General features: G+C 40.1%; 2 protein-coding genes across 5 annotated transcripts in view; both read right to left on the bottom strand.

Annotated features, from left to right (window-relative positions):
• fbxw11a (F-box and WD repeat domain containing 11a) overlaps positions 1 to 1,386 on the bottom strand; it is a 39,892-nt gene extending 38,506 nt beyond the window's left edge. Inside the window, exon 1 of one of the 2 annotated variants that reach the window (XM_057849673.1) lies at positions 1,221 to 1,386. In XM_057849673.1, coding sequence (XP_057705656.1) covers positions 1,221 to 1,259 — 39 coding nt within the window. In that variant the 5' untranslated portion in view covers positions 1,260 to 1,386. The remainder of the gene's footprint in view (positions 1 to 1,220) is intronic. The other variant, XM_057849672.1, reaches the window with a different exon arrangement.
• Positions 1,387 to 5,877: 4,491 nt separating this feature from the next.
• etf1a (eukaryotic translation termination factor 1a) overlaps positions 5,878 to 20,093 on the bottom strand; it is a 28,795-nt gene continuing 14,579 nt past the window's right edge. For all 3 annotated transcript variants that reach the window (XM_057849675.1, XM_057849674.1, XM_057849676.1), the window contains exons 9-11: positions 19,403 to 19,467; positions 19,187 to 19,334; positions 5,878 to 8,687 (exon numbers count right to left, since the gene is read on the bottom strand). In XM_057849675.1, the coding sequence (XP_057705658.1) occupies positions 8,605 to 8,687; positions 19,187 to 19,334; positions 19,403 to 19,467 (296 nt within the window). In that variant the 3' untranslated portion in view covers positions 5,878 to 8,604. The remainder of the gene's footprint in view (positions 8,688 to 19,186; positions 19,335 to 19,402; positions 19,468 to 20,093) is intronic.

Below are 20,093 nucleotides of genomic sequence, written 5' to 3'. Positions count from 1 at the left end.
AGCATCAATCTGCGCAGGTTAGATAATTGGCTCAAACTAAAGTTCTGATAAATGAACACGCAAACCCTAATATGACACCAGTGCATCCCATCATTTTTAATCCAAATACTGAACGGATTAAGAAAATTTTGTCCATGTAAAAGTAGCCACCGTTACATTCAGTTAGTATATCTGACTTGGCACCTCTATCAACAGACTATTTTTACCGTCAAACTGTGGTTCAACTTGACGAAGCAACAAAAACAAACCAAAGTAAAACAAAACACACACACAAACATTGGTCGTAAAATTAAAAAAAAAAAAAAAAAAAAAGCTATCCAAACTTGCAAAAATATACAGCCGAAGAAGACAAAAATACTACTACTACTAAATCAGTACTATTGTCAAGCTAACGACAACCTAGCTTTCGGTAAACCGTAGTAAACCGGCTAAATGATTAGCACAAAACCCACACGTTATAAACCGCATTTACAATGGCAGTTTATTGGCTATGTTTAGTTAGGCAAACCGCGACTCCCGTCTCCACTAAATATCTATTTTGATATGGACAGGAATGTCCTGTCCACCTAGCGAGCTAGCAACATAGCAACTAGCTACCTCGCCAAGCGTAATGCTATATGAATGAAAAAGCACTGCACTTCCTTCTACGCACTTCAAAAATATAAACAGCCAAGCTTCACTTTCTATTCATTTTAGTAACATTCCCAGAGGCTTAAGAAACTACTGGACGCGTCCGCGTATCTTTTATCGTGATTACTTCAATCACACAGCAAGTATTGGACACATAAGCGTACATTTTAGTCAGTTCAGCGTTCCCTAGCCAGAGCTAGCTGGATGGCTAGCACCCAGACAGGGCCCAGTTCGAGTGGCGCAGCGTCACCGCAGTGAACGTTACCCCGAGAACCCTCCGCTGTCGTCGGCCGACGGCTACGCCAAAATGTCGTGGACACCGCCAACTCCCAACCGTAGCCGAATCGGTATGTTGTTCACCATCACGAGACGAAACGAGGTAGAAATTCCGTATGTAATAGCGCGAGTTGTCTTTAACGTGACTTAAAAATGTAGCGATAATTTCAGGCCCTCCCTTCGATTCCCGGTTCCCCACTTTTCTCCTCCGGCTCTCCAGATAACCGTTTGGGTTTGTTCTTCCGTTCGAATCGGCAAGCGGCGTATAACCCGCTGGAATCTGAGACGCGATGCCGCAACGGAACGGGTCTTACCATCAGATCCAGCGTTTTGTCCTCCATCTCCGGCTCCATGTTGACGATCCCCCCCGAAACTCGCTCTGAAAATGGAAACCCAGCCCTGCGTCGGCGGCCCGCAAATGCAGAGACGTCATTCGCTTTGCTCGAGCGAACAGCATTGGCTAGGACGGCGCGGGAGGGAGGGAGGGGGACGGGAACGCCCATGCGTCAAACCAAGGCGGGGATTGGACAATTTCTTCCTGGCGGGGCGTGGTTAAGCGCGTTTACCGCTTGATAGTTGGTTGAGCGGGCTACTAAGGCTTTCCCCGGTGACTCCCCCAAACAAAAGGACATTTGCTCAAGATGCTGTTGCTATCCTGAAAAAGAACCAGCGTAGCGAAAGCAATTAATATTGCTTATTGTGAGGAGGCTTGGTCATTTTAATGCCGTGTGCAATTTCTGGAGATATCGCTTTATTGTGATGGTATCTGGTCACTTCCTGTTGATTTTAAAGCATCCCAGTTTGACTTTCTGTATAAATTGCTTCACTTCCTGTTGATTTGGAGACATTTCAGGGTCACTTCCTGTAGACATTGGGTCACTTCCAGTTGATATCGGGGCGTTTCAGGCGTCACTTCCTGTTGAATTTGGGTAAGTTCCGTGTCACTTCCTGTTGATTTGGGGGCATTTCAGGGCGTTTCCAGTAGATGATGGGTCACTTCCTGTCTGTAACAGGTCACTTTGTTGATTTGGGGGCATTTCAGTGTCACTTCCTGTTGACTCGGGGGCATTTCAGGGTCACTTCCTGTTCACATTGGGTCACTTCTGGTTGATTTGGGAGCATTTCGGGTTCGCTTCCTGTTGATATCGGGACAGCTGTTGATTTGGAGGTATTTCAAGGTTACTTGCTTCATAATATGTCACTTCCTGTTGAATTTGGGTAACTTCCGTGTCATTTCCTGTTGATTTGGGGGCATTTCGGGTTCACTTCCGGTTGATATAAGGTTACCTATTGAGGTGGGGGCATTTGAAGGTCACTTCCTTGATAACATGTCGCTTCCTGTTGAATTTGGGTAACTTCCATGTCACTTCCTGTTGATTTGGGAGCATTTCAGGGTGTTTCCGGTAGAGACTGGGTCACTTCCTGTTGATATCGGGTTACTTCCTGTTGATTTGGGGGCATTTCAAGGTCACTTCGTTGAAAACGTCACTTCCTGTTAAATTTGGGTAACTTACGTGTCTCTTCCTGATGATTTGGGGGCATTTCAGGGTGTTTATGGTAGCTAATGGGTCACTTCCTGTTGCTAACAGGTCACTTTGTTGATTTGGGGGCATTTAGGTGTAACTTCCTGTTGAATTGGGGGCTTTTCAAGGTCACTTCCTGTTGATATCAAGACACCTGTTGATTTGGGGAATTTCAAGGTTACTAACTTGATAAGACGTCACTTTCTGGGTTACTTCCGTGTCACTTCCTGTTGATTTAGGGGAATTCAGGGTGTTTCCGGTAGATAGTGGGTCACTTCCTGTAGCTATCAGGTCAATTGCTGTTGATTTTGAGGCATTTCAGGGTGACTTCCTTTTCAGGTTGGGTCACTTCCTGTTGATCTGTGGGCATTTCAGGTTGACTTCCTGTTGATATCGGGTCACCTCTGTTGATTTGGGGGTATGTGAAGGCCACTTCCTTGATAACGTCACTTCCTGTTGAATTTGGGTAACTTTCATGTCACTTCCTGTTAATTTGGGGGCATTTCAGGGTGTTTTCGGTAGATAATGGGTCACTTCCTGTAGCTATTAGGTTGATTTTTGAGGAATTTCAGGGTCACTTCCTGTTCATGTTGGGTCACTTCATGTTGATTTGGGGGCATTTCGGGTTTCTCTTACTGTTGATATCTGGACACCTTTTGATTTGGGGTATTTCAAGGTTACTGACTTAATAACATCACTTCCTGTTGAATTTGGGTAACTTCCGTGTCACTTTCTGTTGATTTCGGGGCATTCAGGGTGTTTCTGGTAGATAATGGGTCACTTCCTGTAGCTATAAGGTAATTGCTGTTGATTTTGAGGCATTTCAGGGTCACTTCCTGTTGATCTGGGGGAATTTTTGGTTCACTTCCTGTTGATTTGGGGGGTATTTGAAGGTCACTTCCTTGATAACATGTCACTTCCTGTTGAATTTGGGTAACTTCCATGTCACTTCCTGTTGATTTGGGGGCATTTCAGGGATGGGTCACTTCCTGTTGCAATTAGGTCGATTTCTGTTGATTTTGAGGCATTTCAGGGTCACTTCCTGTTCATGTTGGGTCACTTAATGTTGATTTGGGGGCATTTCGGGTTTTACTTACTGTTGACATCGGGACACCTTTTGATTTGGGGGTATTTCAAGGTTACTTACTTGATAACGTCACTTCCTGTTGAATTTGGGTAACTTCCGTGTCACTTCCTGTTCATTTAGGGGCATTCAGGGTGTTTCTGGTAGATAGTGGGTCACTTCCTGTAGCTATACGGTCAATTGCTGTTGATTTTGAGGCATTTCAGGGTCACTTCTTGTTGATCTGAGGGAATTTTTGGTTCACTTCCTGTTGATTTGGGGGGTATTTGAAGGTCACTTCCTTGATAACATGTCACTTCCTGTTGAATTTGGGTAACTTCTATGTCACTTCCTATTGATTTCCGGTAGATAATGGGTCACTTCCTGTAGCTATTAGGTCAATTTCTGTTGATTTTGGGGCATTTCAGGGTCATTTCCTGTTCATGTTGGGTCACTTCCTCCTGATTTGGGGGCATTTTTGTTTCACTTCCTGTTTAAATCCAGTAACCTGTAGATTTAGGGGTATTTCTAGGTCACTTCCTTGATAACATGTCACTTCCTGGTAATTTGGGGGAATTTCAGAGTTTTTCAGAGGAAGTGATAATTGGTCACTTCCTGTAGCTATTAGGTCACTTTCTGTTTTTGGGGCATTTCAGGGTCACTTCTTATTTAATTGGGGGCATTTCAGGGTTACTTCCCTTTCATATTGGGTCACTTCCTGTTGATATTGGGTCACCTGTAGATTTGGGTGTATTTCAAGTTCACTTCCTTAATAACATGTCACTTCCTGATAAATTTGGGTAAGTTCCATGTCACTTCCTGTTGATTTTGGGGCATTTCATGGTCACTTCCTGTTGATTTTGGATAATTTCAGGGTCACTTCCTGTTTATGTCACTTCTTGTTTTTGGGGCATTTCCGGATCACTTGATCATTTTGTCACTTTATTTGAGGGCATTTCAGGTTAACTATATCAGGTCACTTTTTGTTGATTTGGGGGCATTTCAGGGTCCCCTTCTGTTGTCTTGGGTGTATTTCGGGGTTACTCCCTTTTGAATTTGGGTAATTTCAGGGTTCCTGTTGATTTGAGAGAATTACAGGGTCACCTCCTGGTCATTTGGGGGTCACTTCCGGATGATTTGCGGTAATTTCAGAGTCACGTTCTGTCAATTTGGAGACATTTCGGGCAGTTTCCGGTAGATAATGGGTCACTTCCTGTAGCTATCGAGTCACATCCTGTTGCTTTTAGGTCATTTCAAGGTCACTCCCTGTTAATTTTGGAGCATTTTCGGGTCATGTGCCGATTTTGACTAATTTCAGAGTCACTTCCTGTTGATATGGCGCATTTCAGGGTTTCTGGTAGCTAATGGGTTACTTCCTGTTGATTTGGGGTCACCTCGAGGTCACTTCCTGATGATTTGGGGCATTTCAGGTGGTTTCCGGTAGATAACGGGTCACTTTCTGTCAACGGAATGGCGAATAGGGCCATTGTTAACGAATGGGAAATTTATTCATCGGGAATGTTTTTTGGCAAATTTTGGCAGAACCGTACGTTTTTCCACATAAAGGCAAAAATTCATCATTACAGGTACATAATGCATCGGAAAAATACAAACACCTCACTCGTGGAATATATGTCGGATTTATAGTCAAAAATAGGAGGGATTTAATCTTGGTAGTAAAGCAAATCAAACAAGGAAGACTTCCAAAACTCGATTTCCGCTGCTGAAAATTTTTGGAAACACGGAATCATTTTCAACAAAGTCGGGATCGTGACGACTCAAACAACCGGCGTTACTGTGCAGTCGTGCGTACGTCACATCGGGCAACCGGGGAACAAGAAATCTTCGGGCAGAAGGCGGGCGGGCTGACGGCAGAGAGCACAGGAGATGAGGAGGTAGCAATGGTTTTCAGCAGTTGAAATTTTAATACGTTGTCCCCCTTTCTCGACAACAACCCAGGTAAAAAAAAAAAAAAAAAAAAATCCCCCCCACGTTGGTAAAACAGCAGCAGCGGTTGCCAGTAAAAATGAAAAGATTTGAGCAAGAGAGAAAAGGAAAATACATTTTTTTATATATATAATTGCTGATTCAAATGTTCATCTTCAAACTGGGTTGAGGGCAGCAAACAATCCGCCAATGTGTTCATTCAAAATGGAGGGGAACAAAAATGAGTCCAGTCCAATTCGATCCAACTAGGGGAAGGAACCAGCACTCTAAGGCAGGGATTGATTCAGGAAAGGCTTTTTCCCCAACCCCGCCAAAACGCAAATTTATATAAAAATGTCCATCGTTTGTGCCGGTTTGAGCTGTAAAAAGTTTCGTTTTTTGAAGTATTTACAAATCAATTAAAGGTCAATCAGAGGTCAACTTTTTTTTTTGGGGGGGGGGGGGGGGGGAGTAAAAATGGTGTCAATCTTTTGTGATGCAACGGTTTTGGAAATATTACGCTTTTAATTTGTAGTAATGATGTCACACAGATATGCATCTACGAGGAACGCAAACAATATGGTGCTGTTTGTTTGTATGGAAGCCCATTCCTGCCAAAAAAACAAAGCAAACAAAAGAACAAGTATGAAAACTTTTCAACATAATAAGCCAAAATCCACAATTTTTTTTCTTGCTTCTGCTGCCCATTTCCTCCACAAAAAACGTTTTTTTTCCCAACAAATTATAAGCCAATTTCCGCTATTTTATTTTTTACTTATTTTTTTTTAAGAGGCGGAAAAAGTCGAAACACAAAAAAATGTTTTAGAAGATTTTACAGTGGAAATATCTTGAGACAGCAAGAACAAAAATTGGTATTTGCCATGTGGCATTTTTTTTGCCACATGGCCAAATTGATTTTGCCATGTGGCATTTTTTTTTTTTGGCCACGTGGCTTTTTTTTTGCCACGTGGCTTTTCATTTTTGCCACGTGGCCAAATGGATTTTGCCATGTGGCATTTTTTTTACCATGTGGCCAAATGGATTTTGCCATTTAAAAAAAAAAAATTTTTTTTTACATGTGGCAATATTGATTTAGCCATGTGGCAAAATGGATTTTGCCATGTGGCTTTCTTTTTTTTTTTACATGTGGCAATATTGATTTTGACGTGGCATTTTTTTGTCATGTGGCAAAATGGATTTTGGTTTGTGGCATTTTTGGGGGGTTTATTGCAGTTTTGCAGGCCATGCACATCCATGCCATAGACGGGTATGCACGTCCGAATTTTCCCTTCATATTAAATAGCAGAAAAACGTGTGGCTGTGATTTTTGACCATACACTTAGCAGTACAGCGCATTGACATTCAATTGGCAACCGAGTCAGGCTATGCCAGTAGTGGCTATGCACGTTCAAATTTTCCATTCATATTAAATGGCAGAAAAACATGAGGGGCTGTAATTTTCTACCCCCAACCCCCAAAATGCCACAAACCAAAATCCATTTTGACACATACCAAAAAAATGCCACATGGCAAAATACATTTTGCCACATGGTTTTAAAAAAAAAAAAAAAAAAAAAAGGCACATGGCAAATACCACTTTTGGTTCTCCGCCCTGCTGATTATCTTGAACCTGAAATGAAACACATTCAGTCACCACTTCCTATTCATATCGGGTCACTTACTGTTGACTTGGGGGTATTTTGAGGATGGCGTTTTTGTGTTTTTTTAAATTCCAAAACAAAACTATACAAGTCCACTTATAAAAATTGAGGCACAAAAAAAAAATGTTGTTTACATCAAAGAAAAAAAAAAGTTCCAGGTCAGTTTAGATTATTTTAGCTTTGAAAGTAGTAAAAAAATATATATTTAGAAACCGAAAATATACTTAAAAAATAACTGACTTAAAACAAAATGTTTTCATATTTTAAAATATTCAAGAACACATCTATGAAAACCCTTTCCCGCCCCCAAAAAAAATATTTTTTTTTTTTTGTTTAGTGGCGGAACAAAGTCAAAGCACAAAAAATTATTTTTGAAACTGACAAAATTAACATTTTAAAGTGGAAATATTTTCATGACTGAAGAAGGATGTATGTTTTTGTGTTTTAAAAGATTCAAAACTATACCAGCCCATTATCACTCAGAACAAAAAGTCAAATTCCTCTTGTGGATTTTGGGTTCCTATTTCAAATTAAAAAAACATTTTTTTTTTGTTTACATCAAGGCAAAAAAAAAAAAAAAAAAGTTTACTTCAAGGGAAAAAAATGTGAGGTAATTGTGCCCAAAAATGTACAACTTCATTGTACCACATAAAAAAAAAATGGATAAAAATTGAAAAAGTTTTTAGACATAAGGGAAAAAAAATCAGCAAGTTAAAAAAAAAAAATCCACTGAGAGAAATAGGCTTGTTTTACAGAAAAAAAATCATAATTTTTACTTTTTTAGTGGCGCGAATGTGCATCCATATTGTGATACGTTGCCACGGTTTTGCGGTTATTTTTTCTTTTTTCACCCAGCACTCTATGGATTGAAATAAAGCATAAACTTACTAAAATAAACTTGTGGTGGTAATGCCATCAGTAAAAAAAAAAAAAAGGAATACCTCAAAAACTGTAGCAGCACAAACAAAAAGCAGTTCTGTAGACTGGAAGCTGCATGGTGTCATCACTATAAACGAAAAGTAGAATATCCAAAAAAAAAAAAAAAAAAAAAGAAAACAGTTGTAGCGTAAGCGATTAACACCATTTTTATCCGATTCAAATCCAAACTGTTAACCTCAGATTGACCCATAAAACAAGTGTGAACATCTTAAAAACTAGCCTTTTTACAGAACAAACGTAGCACAAACAGTGACATCTTCTGATATGAATTTGCGTTTGACGCGGGGTCGACTTCACTGGAGGTCTTGTCGCCTCTCTGGATGAAGAAAAAAAAAAAAAAAAAAACAGAAACACTCCTCTTCAGCCTGTGTTATGTACTCGTCAATCTGTGTACGGATGAAATGTATGTGCAAGGTTGTGTATTCGACAAGTAAATTGGAAGTTGGCTGTCATTTCGTGGTCGACGCAGTTGAGCCCCTCACTTGCTGCAAGAGAGGTGGCGTTTTTATTTTTTTCCTTTCCTAAATTCTTCATTCGTTCCTTTGCTTTTTTTATTTTCTCTCCCAATATATCAGTCCCCGACTACCTAGTAGTCATCCAAATCAAAGAACTCATCGTCCTCTCCTTGGTACTCCATGCCTTGGAAGTCCACTCTGTACCGCAAGATACCTGGAGGGGGAGACAAAATGGACGTATCAATTAGGACTTACATGATTCCGAGTTTACAACAACAAGTCTCATCCGCCATTTTGCCTCCAGTCATTTTTTTTGCTTTTGTCCGCCTCGAGGAATCGTTCAATTTTGCCAGCTCTAAGCATGACCTTTTTGCCTGGACTACTTTTAATGTGGCATAACACGCTGATGTCACGTACGTATAGGAAGAGAGAGGCGGCGGATATATTTCATTTCAACCACGCATTAATATAAAGTGGTACGAAAAAGTATCTGAACCTAGGCGTGTCGCAATAACAAATTTTAGTAGGTGATATACTGCCTCAAATTACTGCCAATATGCGATATTAATGCCAGTCTTTTTTTTTTTTTTTTTTTTTTAAACCAATTCAACCACGAATATAGTAACTATTAGAGCTGGGAATCTTTGGGCACCTAACGATTCGATTACGATTACGATTCAGAGGCTCCGATTCGATTATAAAACGATTATTGATGCACCCCACTCTTTTTTTTTTTTTATAATTTGTTTTGTACATTAGTTCCAAAATTGTTCAAAAATCCTCTCAGGCTAAACCAAACTACTATTTCAGTATCAAGTTAACATATAGCAGTAAACAAACATACAAAAATAACAGTAAATAAAAAACTCCAGTCCCCATTCTATATTAGCAGCTTTAAACTACTTTCAATTAATTTAATTTTGTGAATCAACCGTTAAAGTTGTTAAAATTGCTCCTGTTATTCCATAATTTCTCTTTTGTTTACTTTCAACATGTAAAAGTTTTAAAACTATTTTAAAGATAGATTCAAGTCAATATTTTACCGATTTAGGAGTATTTTAGATAAAAAGTTAATTAGGTTCGCTTGGAAGGTTCGCAACAACAGCCTTGCAGGGAAGTGTACTGCTTTAAGATGGCGGCCGTTACTAACGCCCGCATCTAGTTTTTTAGATGTGCTGGTAACGATACCAAAGGCATAATGCATCTAGTCCTATATAAATGATATCTACCGTAACATAATGTGGCTTGTAGCAGCTTTTCGGCAGCAGTCAGGTATGTTGTTGTTTTTTGTTTTTTTTTTTATCTCGTGGCATGAGTTGAGCTAGAGCCGTGAGTTGAGCATTGGCGTTACCCGAGGGGCCGGGTAATGAGAAACATGATGTTTAGCTACTCTCGCTCCGTCCCTAATTGCGTACCGAAGACCGCGCGGTGCGCTGAGTGTGTCGTACTTCTGCTTTACTTGGCATATTTCAATAATCGGAATTTGGATGTTTGTGAATCGTTCTCGAATCTTCCACGGCCGAATCGTGAATAATCTAAGAATCGGAAATTTTGCACACCTCTAGTAACTATATCCTAATAAATCACCAATTCAAATTTAATAAACTGTTATTCTTAAATCAACACAAACTATATTAAACATTATGAATATGAAAAAAAAAAACTGCATAATAAGTAATTTTAAAGCTAGTTAAGTGCAGAATATGAAATGGGTGAGAAACCCAATGTCATTTTTATTGTCCACCAATTAGAGCCCATTAAAAGTGTTGATTTGATCCAAAATCACTGTCATCCTGTCCTGCAAAGTGTGCATATTAACAAATTTGAAGCCAAATTATGTGTCATTTTAACTCTAGTCTTAGTGTTAAATCTGAAGTATGTGAGATTGCCTACAGAAATTTGAACAGGACGTGGTTTTATTTTGAAATGTTCACCGTAAGTACGTTTGCTAAGCCATTAACCGTAAGCGTTACAATGTGCACTTCGCTATTTGTTATGCATGAGGCGTCAGTAATTGTTTTTTTTCTTGGTTTTTTTTTTTGCATCGTTTGCAAATGCTGTAATCCAGCGATTTTTCATGTTTGATGTGTCACATTTTAACCGCAATTTTGCACTGTGGAGAAAAATGCCAATGTTTTATAGCAGGCTAAATTGGTTAGTACACTGTTTTTTCCATTAGCTTCAATGTGACAATGCTAACGTTTACCAATGTTTAATATTGACGTGTTTCCTTATTTTGTATGTCGAAACTTAATTCTACGGCGTGTTGATGGCCAATAAACATCGGTGAAAGCTACTGGAGTCACATATGCAATCAACACGCATGTGTGCCGAGACAAATGTAATCACGCACGCACGCGGCGATAAATCGCAGCCGGGAAAATTACCGCCTTCATTTATATTTACCGTGCGATAATTTGACTTGTTGCATATCGCAACAAGCTTATCTGAACCTTCTGGAATTTCTCACATTTCTGCATACAATCACCATCAAAAGTAAAGATACACAATAATATCGGTCACCGATAATTATCGGCCGATAATGGCAATTATAACGTCACACAGATAATCCAGATAATAAAAAAATTCAACCGATAATGCAATCCGATAATTATATACTTGATTTTGCCTCCAAATGTGCTCAACCGAAGAATTCAGCACGCTGCCTCCTCAACCCCTCCCCTCTCTGAAGCCCCTGAGGGAGGAGGGGTTGAGGAGGCGGAGTTACAAGACAAGAAGTAGTTGAATATTATGGCGGCTGTTACTAAAAAAACGACGCTCTCGCCATCTGCGAAACATGTACCGTACAAGTTCCACGAGGCAGAAAGAACGCGTCCTCATTCAAAACCACTAACCCAGCAGCCATTTAAAACTGCATCACAAAGAATTTTGGAACATATACGAGGCTGCTGCTAGCAGTAATGCTAAAGCTATTGTAAACACTAAGCTGAACTACAGGGCTTGTGACGATACAGAGTCGGGCTGTTTGGGAATGCAGCCCAAGGCGGGTGGTAAATTCCGACGGAGCCCGCCGCTTTGGCCAGTCCGGCAGGCCGCCGCCGCCTCGCCATAGGCGGGGCGGGCCGAGCCCGGTTCCCCGGCCTCTGGACCTCCGGCGAACACCCCGGTTTCTCGAGCGTTCCACCACGGCGTGCGAGCAGAGCCAGGACCCGAATACGCCGCGGCGAACCGGCCGGGGCGGGCGAATTATCCGGTACGAATGTAGCTGCCGCCGCCGCCGAGACGAGACACGTGTTTTTTTTTTTTTGTACCTTAATGACCCGAGAACCAAAGCCCTGGATAAAAGAAATAATGCAGTTTATACGACCACCATTCTTCATGAAAAAGTGATGTCCGGTAAGCAAGCTTATCATGACGGCACAGTGGTTATAAGATAATTTAAACATGGAGAAAACGAAGTCAGCCAGTCAATAATGCATTCAGAATGTGAAATGACGAGCGGTCAGATGACTCTGTAACGCTGCCTTTATTTTCGGCTTAATAAAACTCAGGCACAAAACAACACGCACGCGGATGCGAGCTCCAACTCCGTCCAAATAGTACTGCCGTGTAGCAGTTTAGCTGCTGTAACGCAAATGTCGTGAAAGCCGCAAATGTAAACAAAGCGCTGCAGAATGGGTACATGACATCTCGCTCTTTTGAGGTAATCATTTTCACAGTGTGCAACAAAGCATATAACATTAGCAATCACTTTTCAAATTATTTAACTTATTTCTTTGCTCAATTACAGTCACAGTAGATAATCAAATTCTTAAATCAATATTCTGTAGCCACAAATATTATTCAAAATCTTTCCTTCTTCAAGTTTTTTTTTTTTTTTTTTTTAGGATTAAGTATAATAATGTATTGCTTAAAACAAGGCTGTTAAGATTATTTTCAGCTAGCTATTTTTCTTCCAAGAAATCTGAGAGAAATACACTTGAAGCGATGGCAGATAATTTCACTTATTGCCAATAGATTTACACTTAAAACTGACTAGTTTTAAGGAGGTGTGTTTTGCAGCGGATTAATGTTATATATGTTAGGAATGGCTTACTTTTAAACACATTTTTGTGCAACTTAGGTATTTACTCCGTAAGTAATTGTTGCCAAAGGTTTACCATTACACAATGTCAGACAATCTGTCATTATTTAGATGTTTGAATTGACGACTTGTTCATACATTGTGTTGAAAAAAAGAGCAATAAATTATATTTTTGCACAGTAATATTTTCTTTTGTGTATACTTTAAAATTTTACATAAATCTTTTAATAGAATTATCGGCTTGACATTATCGGTTATCGGTTGGAATGAGGAGGAAATTATCGGTATCGGTTGAAAAATGCATTATCGTGCATCACTAATCAAAAGTGATCTGATGTTTGTCAAAACCACACAGATGAAAAAACAGTTTCTGCTTGAACTAAAACCACCCAAACATTTATAGGTCCCCCCCTCCCCCCTTGACAGCAATAACCTCAACCAGACGCTTCCTGTAGCCGCAGATCAGTCTGGCACATGGATCAGGACTAATCTTGGCCCATTCTTCCCTACAAAACTGCTGTTGTTCAGTCAGATTCCTGGGATGCCACAGCATATCAACGGGGTTCGAGTCTGGATTTTGACTTGGCCACCCCAGAATAGAGCAGGGCGGTAAACCGAAAATTTACCGTCACCGAAATTCTTAACGATGACCGACGTAATTTTGACCATGTCGGTAAATTCGGTAAATTAATAAAACAAGAAAATAGTCTTTTCATCCCGCTTTGATTCTGTGTTGTTCGTCTATGTTCATTCCCCTTTAAGAAAGCAGTGAATGTGCTTACGTAGGGAGTCACGTGATCATCAGGAAGCCAATCAAACAAAAGCCCGGTAAGCTAACGCTAGCAGCTAACGCTACAAGCAAAACGTGATGGAGTGTGGCTTAAGGGAGGTTCACCAAACTTTCAACCGACATTTAGTAGACTCTTGGTGGCATCCAGACGGGCTTTCACCCGCTGTCCTCCTTTGTTCTCACGATTTCCGGACATGGTGCTTTCTACTGGTAGCCAGGCTAACGCTAGCTAGCGGCTAACGCTACAAATGAACGTTATGGAGTCGGATAGAGGCTCTAACCTTGTCGAAACGGCTGAACTTAATGAGTGGATTGGGCACGGACTGCATCTAGCAATTACTATGTGGCGTTATTTTGTATCTGTCTGTGTGTGTGATTCCTCTGATAGCTTTTGTGATGGTAAAGAATTCTGCATAAAGTACAATCCAACGGCGAAACTAAAATGACCGAGAAATGGCCCCAGCTATTTTTATTGTGCGTGCATTTATGAAAAAAATGCACTGGGGGGGGGGGGGGGGGGGACCCTTAAACCATAAAGTAAACACTTGTATTTAATAATTATATCACAGCAGCCATTAACAATAAGTTGTCTTTTTGAAGTGTACTGTTCAAGCTGCAAGTCATTTGTGTTACAATTACATGTTTGCACAGGCATATTGATTTTGACAATGTACATTGTTCAAGTCATACACGCTGTTATAAATGTTCATACTTGAATTCTTATTGCTTACAATACATTTTTATTAGGGCTGTCGAACGATTAAAATTTTTAATCGAGTTAATTACAGCTTAAAAATTAATTAATCGTAATTAATCACAATTAATCGCAATTCAAACCATCTATATAATATGCCATATTTTTCTCTAAATTATTGTTGGAATGGAAAGATAAGACGCAAGATGGATATATATTTTCAACATGCGGTACATAAGGACTGTATTTGTTTATTATAACAATAAATCAGTTCTAAATCAGTTATAGAAATTTTATATTAAAACCCCTCTTAATGTTTTCGTTTTAATAAAATTTGTTAAATTTTCAATCAAAAAATAAACTAGTAGCCCGCCATTGTTGATGGCAATAATTACTTACACTATAAAATCAGTCGCACCCAAACGCCAGCAGAGGGCAGCAAAACTCCGCAAAACACAATTAACAAGTGGGCCTTTCACTCTAGTGACATTTAAATATGTCTGAGCTGGGCAAGTGCGTTAATTGCGTCAAATATTTTAACGTGATTAATTTAAAAAATTAATTAACGCCAGTTAACGCAATAATTTTGACAGCCCTAATTTTTATAAATTTAATGTTTAGACTGCATGTACAATTGTTAAATACAGTATATCAAATTGAATGCTGGTAAATAAATCAACAAGAAATAGTTAATCTGTATTTCATGCATTGATTCAGATTTTCAAATTATATAACAGTCCGCTTGGGCGAATTTATCGTCATTTATCGTTATCGAGATAAATCTGCTCAATTTATCGCGATACATGTTTAAGGCCATATCGCCCAGCCCTACCCCAGAACTTGTATTTTGTTCCTCTAAAGCAGTACTTCTCAAATAGTGGGGCGCGTGTGACCTCGGGGAACATGCTTTTTTTTTTTTTTTTTTTTTTTTTTTTTTTTTTTGCCGTACTAGAATAAAGTGTACTTGCACATCCACTCAGTGGGTAGCAGTGGCGCTCTCATTTTCAAAGTGCGCGCAGTATTTTTGAAGTGAGCAAGAGCACTCAGCACACGGAAGAGACTCATGAAGAGCTGGAGAGCTTTGCGCCGTTTTCGAATGCAGTTTTCCGGCCGGACTCATGCAGCAACCCAATGTCTTCTCCGGTTCTCACGTGTCCACCCGAGAAGTGCCATTTTCGGCTTGGGACCGTCACGACGACCGCCCTCATCTACGGTTCTCCCTCGGCCGCCGAGAATGCGCTTTTTTTCGGGCAGTTTGACTTTTGGCTTTGACATTTAATACAGTGGTAGACGAGGAAAGACCAATGTTTACTGTGTCTAAAAATGATTATAGCGGACAGCCGGAAGCCAAATCAATTAAGACGCCACTTAAAGACATTAGACCCCGATCTCATTGATAAGCCGCTTGGTTGTTTTTCAGCGAAAACGTGCCGAATATTGCCAACAATCGTCCCGCTTTGTCAGTGTTATATCAGTAAACCAGTGAGCACTGTTAGCATGCTCAGTGCAAAATAACCCCACATCATTGTAAACTGGAGGTGATACTGGGAGCAGCGAAAATGAAAACTGTCCTTCTGTCCAAAGGCACTTTTTTTTTTACTTCTTCTTCTATTCAGTTTTGTTTTTTCGGTCAAAATTTTTTGGCATATTGTCCTCATGAGTTACTGTTTCTAATCAATTTGAATTTGTTATTATTTACTGATTTTATTTTTCAGTATCAAATTGTCAAAAATGTACCTTGAGTGTATTTTTACAGTTTGGATGTGACTTTTTTTTTTTTTAATTCAGGCAAATTGATGCGCGTTAAGTATTTTCTGTTACAAACAAAACAATGTTAATAAAGTTATACTTTATAAGTTCATCTCTGTTATTTTCTCTAACAGAAAAAAAGGATACAATATGAGGCAGAGGCGTACTTATAGTAATATTATAGACAAATGATACTATTTACAGTGGCGGCAGAGTTTGGGGGGGGTGCGAAACATTTACGTCTTCCTTGGGGGGGCGTAACAGAAAATAATTGAGAACCACTGCTCTAAAGCCATTCTGAAGTTGATTTACTTCTGTGTTTTGGATCATTGTCTGGTTGCGGCATCCATCCTCTTTTTAGCTTTTTAGCAGATGGCCTCAGGTTTTCCTGATAAACTTTTGAATTCATTCTTCCATTAATGATTGCAAGTTGTCCAGGCCCTGAGGCAGCAAAACAGCCCCAAATCAATACTCCCTCCACCACGGTTGGGTTGACGTGTTCATGTTGGTGAGCTGTTCCATTTTTCCTCCACACATGACGTTGTGTGTTACTCCCAAACGATTAGAGCTGTCCCGACTAGTCGACATAGTCGACGTCATCGATGACGTAAATCCGTCGACGAGCACAACATCCCGTCGACGGTTAACGAAGGGTTAAAAAATATATGCGTGGAAAGTTCAGAATGTCGGATGCTATGTATGCAAGCGGGGAAAGCGGCACAAAGCCAAAAAAAGCGCACCAGAGTGTCCAAAAAATTGACTTATTTCAAAGAAACAACGGAGGGTACACTCTTCTGTCCTGTCTCTTCAATGCCAAGCTTGGCTGTACGTCGGCCGTGAATAAACACCTCAAGCGCCGTCACCCAGTTAAATTTTTTTTTTTTCATTTTTGTACACCAGAGGGTGCTGTCGCCATACTGAATAATAATGTTTCATTGACAATGGGCCTATAAGTGCTATTAGTATTGTCCTTAATGCTAACTGAAAGGTTTATTTCATGTTATGGTTTATTTTATGGTATAGAAAATTATATAAGGTTAAAAGGTCATAAATATATACAGTATATACAGTGATTGCACTCAAGGGAGAGATTGTCAATGATAAGGTAATAAATTAAGGTAAAGTTGATATATAAATAAGGTTTAAAAGGAAAAAGATGAAAAGTTTTTGCTAACTTCTAATTGTGTTGTTTTATTTGTGTGCACCGCAGCTCTTACAGTGTGATTACATCAAGGATGGAATAAAAGTTGTAAACCATCAGTTTAAGAGACCACCTTTTCAATCGGGATGCTACACTAGTTAATTCTATCAGCATTTGAACTCATTGTTTATTTGTGATTTATTATTGTTATTTACGTGTTTATTTGTACTTTAATAAATAATTTAAGTGTTCCAATATGTTTTTGTGAATTGATAAGCGTCAACAAAAATTTCATTGCTAAATTAGTAAACAAAAACCAAAAAAAAAAATGTTTTTTTTTTAATTATTAGATTAGTCGACTAATCGTAAAAATAGTCGGCTGACTAATCGGGAGAAAATTAGTCGTTTGGGACAGCCCTACAAACGATTTAACTTTGCTTTCATCAGTCCACAAAATATTTTGCCAAAATGTCTGGAGTGACCAAGTGCCTTGTTGCTAACATTAAACGAGCAACAACAGCAGTGGTTTACTCCATGGATTCCTTCCATGAATACCATTCTTGGCCATTGTTTTACATATAGTTGACGTGAGCTGAAGGGAATAGTATTTTTTTTCGTATTTACTGTTCGACTGTTTGCATTACTTTAACGTACCCCACATAAAATAAATAGCATTTTCATTATAGTTTAAGGAAAACAAGCAGAATATATTTGACATAGGGCATAAGAGATAAATGACGCCTTCTGACCACAGATGCCCAACGTGTGCGTCATGTAGCTGACTGAGCAAGATTGACGCTGACCACCAGGTGATAGGCAAGACATCTACAAGCTCACGTCTGCAGCACCAAATCCCGCCATCAGCTCTTCAGGACTGTCCGGAACAAATGGCGGGACGTCCTGTACTACCACAACACCCGATAACAAAAAGAATTCTAAGTTTGATAGCTCGGCCCCTCTCAGACGTCAAGGCGGGCCGAACCTCCCACCTCAGTTGCCTCAGTAACCATGACCCGGCAACGAACGGTGATGCACGAACTTGACCGCCCAAATATGCAACAGAAGAATTATCCTAAACAACACCCAGGCACACGTTTCGTCCGGCCCACCGTACCGCAGACTTCAAAAAGACTGAACGTTTAGCTAACAACTGTCTCTTCTCGGGGACATTCCAATGTGCGCGTTGTTTTGCTGACCATGGATCCAGAATTGCCTATGTGTCGGGGACCTGTTTGCCATTTTGCCTTGCAATTTAATCGCTGTGAACCTGAATAAATTGTCAACTTGTGTTTCGAAGCCTTTTTCCAGCTTTTTGGCCGGGGTTTCGCCGGCCCGGGTCGTCGTCGGAGTTGCGCCAGCGCAGGTCCGGCTGGCGTGATTCCAGTAATCTGGCTAAAAGGTCAGATTCCTTCAGTGCACAGAGATATTGGACTGTGCCACTGATTTCTGTAAGTCTTTAGCAGACACTCTGGGGTTCTTTTTCTACCTCTCTCAGTCATCTGCGCTGAACTCTTGGCTTCATCTTTGGTGGACGGCCACTCCTTGGGAGGGAAGCAACAGTGCTAAACTCTCTCCATTTGTAGAAAACTTCTCTGACTGTCGAGTGATAAACATCCAGACATTGAGAGATGGTTTTATATCCTTTCCCAGCTTTATACAAATCAACAACCCTTGATTGCAGGTCTTAAGACAGCTCTTTGGACCGAGTCATGATGCACATCAGACAATGTTTCTCACGACATTTCCTACCAGGTGTGTATTTTAGGGCAGCTTTACACCACTCATCAGTGATTGGGCACAACACCTGACTTAAAATATTTGGTAAAAATTGGTTTCAATTGCTCTTTAAGTCTCTTTCGGCAGAGTGTTCACCTATTTTTTTCCCCCCTTCTGTCATTGTTTGCATGCTATCCCGATTAAAATATGAACACCTATAAATATTTGGGTGGTTTTAGTTAAAGCACACACCGTTTGTACATCAGTGTGCTTTTGACAAAGATCAAATCACATTTGATAGTGATTTTTTTGCAGAAATGCGGGTAATTCCAAAAGGTTCAGATACTTTTTTCATTCCACTGCATAGAATCCTTTATGTATCCCTAAATAGGTTAGGGTTTAGGGTTAGGGTCTAGAAATTCAGGTGACGTCGCCACTCGCCAGCATAGGAACAGAACTCGTTCACAACCCAGGGACTACTCGTATTATAAATGATAGATTTTGCATTACATGAAAAGCTACTACCATCAATGAAGTCAAATTTAAGCCTTTGTTGGATTGGACTCAAAAGCGCTCACCCCCGATGCCTCCAAAGCCCTTGACAAACTGAGATCCTTCTTGGCTCTTGTCTGTGACGATTTCCAGCGTGGCTCCGAATTTCTTGTAATTGTTGGCAAACCACTCTAACAGCGGCATGCTCTCGATCAGTTCGTGTTCTTGCCCCGTCTGTCGACACAAAGTCAAAAGGAATTAAAACACTTCACGCAGTTTTGTTAAGGATGTGCATTCCTCACCTCCTTGTCTGTGAAATGAGACTTGTCTTTCTCCTGCTCTGGCGTCAAGTACAAAGTCTTCTCATCTAGGAAGCCGAGAAAACACAGAGCGTGAGCGTGTTCTGTTCGCATTCAAGCGACTTAAAGTGCATGTGACACAAAAAAGCATGTTTATTTCATAATACACGCGGTATTTTATGCTCCTGAATGATATGGACGGCTTGGATGTGTGTGGAAGCGATGGCTATATTTATTTAGTTTTTTGAATCCCGCGCCATGAAAATGAGTGACTTCCGCCTTCGGTCTTGCATTGAGGAGGAGGGCGCTGTGACGTGTACGGTGAAGGCGTCCTCTTCACTTTCCAGCCGTACTATTGTTTATGAGGACTATGGATTCATCTGATTTTGCAGATTAATATGTTTATTTTTGCATCACGCCAGCCAAACGGCTGCAGAAAAATCTTGCTTTATGAGGGAGAGGCGTGTGCGCCTTTTTGGAGTTTCAAAAGGTTCCCATTCACCGTGGATATTGGCCAAAACAAGCCCGACTACGGTGGGAACATTGGACTTAGGAGGAAGTGAATAAACATCTTGTTTTGTATTATGTCAAATACGAATACAGCGATTACAAAGTAAACACTACAAACTTTCTTTAAATAAAGGACTACTTATGTTTGATCATTGATAGGCATATAAAAAGCTCTCCTCGTGCA

This window comes from Corythoichthys intestinalis, chromosome 11, assembly GCF_030265065.1.
Source record: "Corythoichthys intestinalis isolate RoL2023-P3 chromosome 11, ASM3026506v1, whole genome shotgun sequence".
NCBI lineage: Eukaryota > Metazoa > Chordata > Actinopteri > Syngnathiformes > Syngnathidae > Corythoichthys > Corythoichthys intestinalis.
Note: the sequence above shows the minus strand (reverse complement) of the source record. Positions and strands in the feature narration are given on the sequence as shown.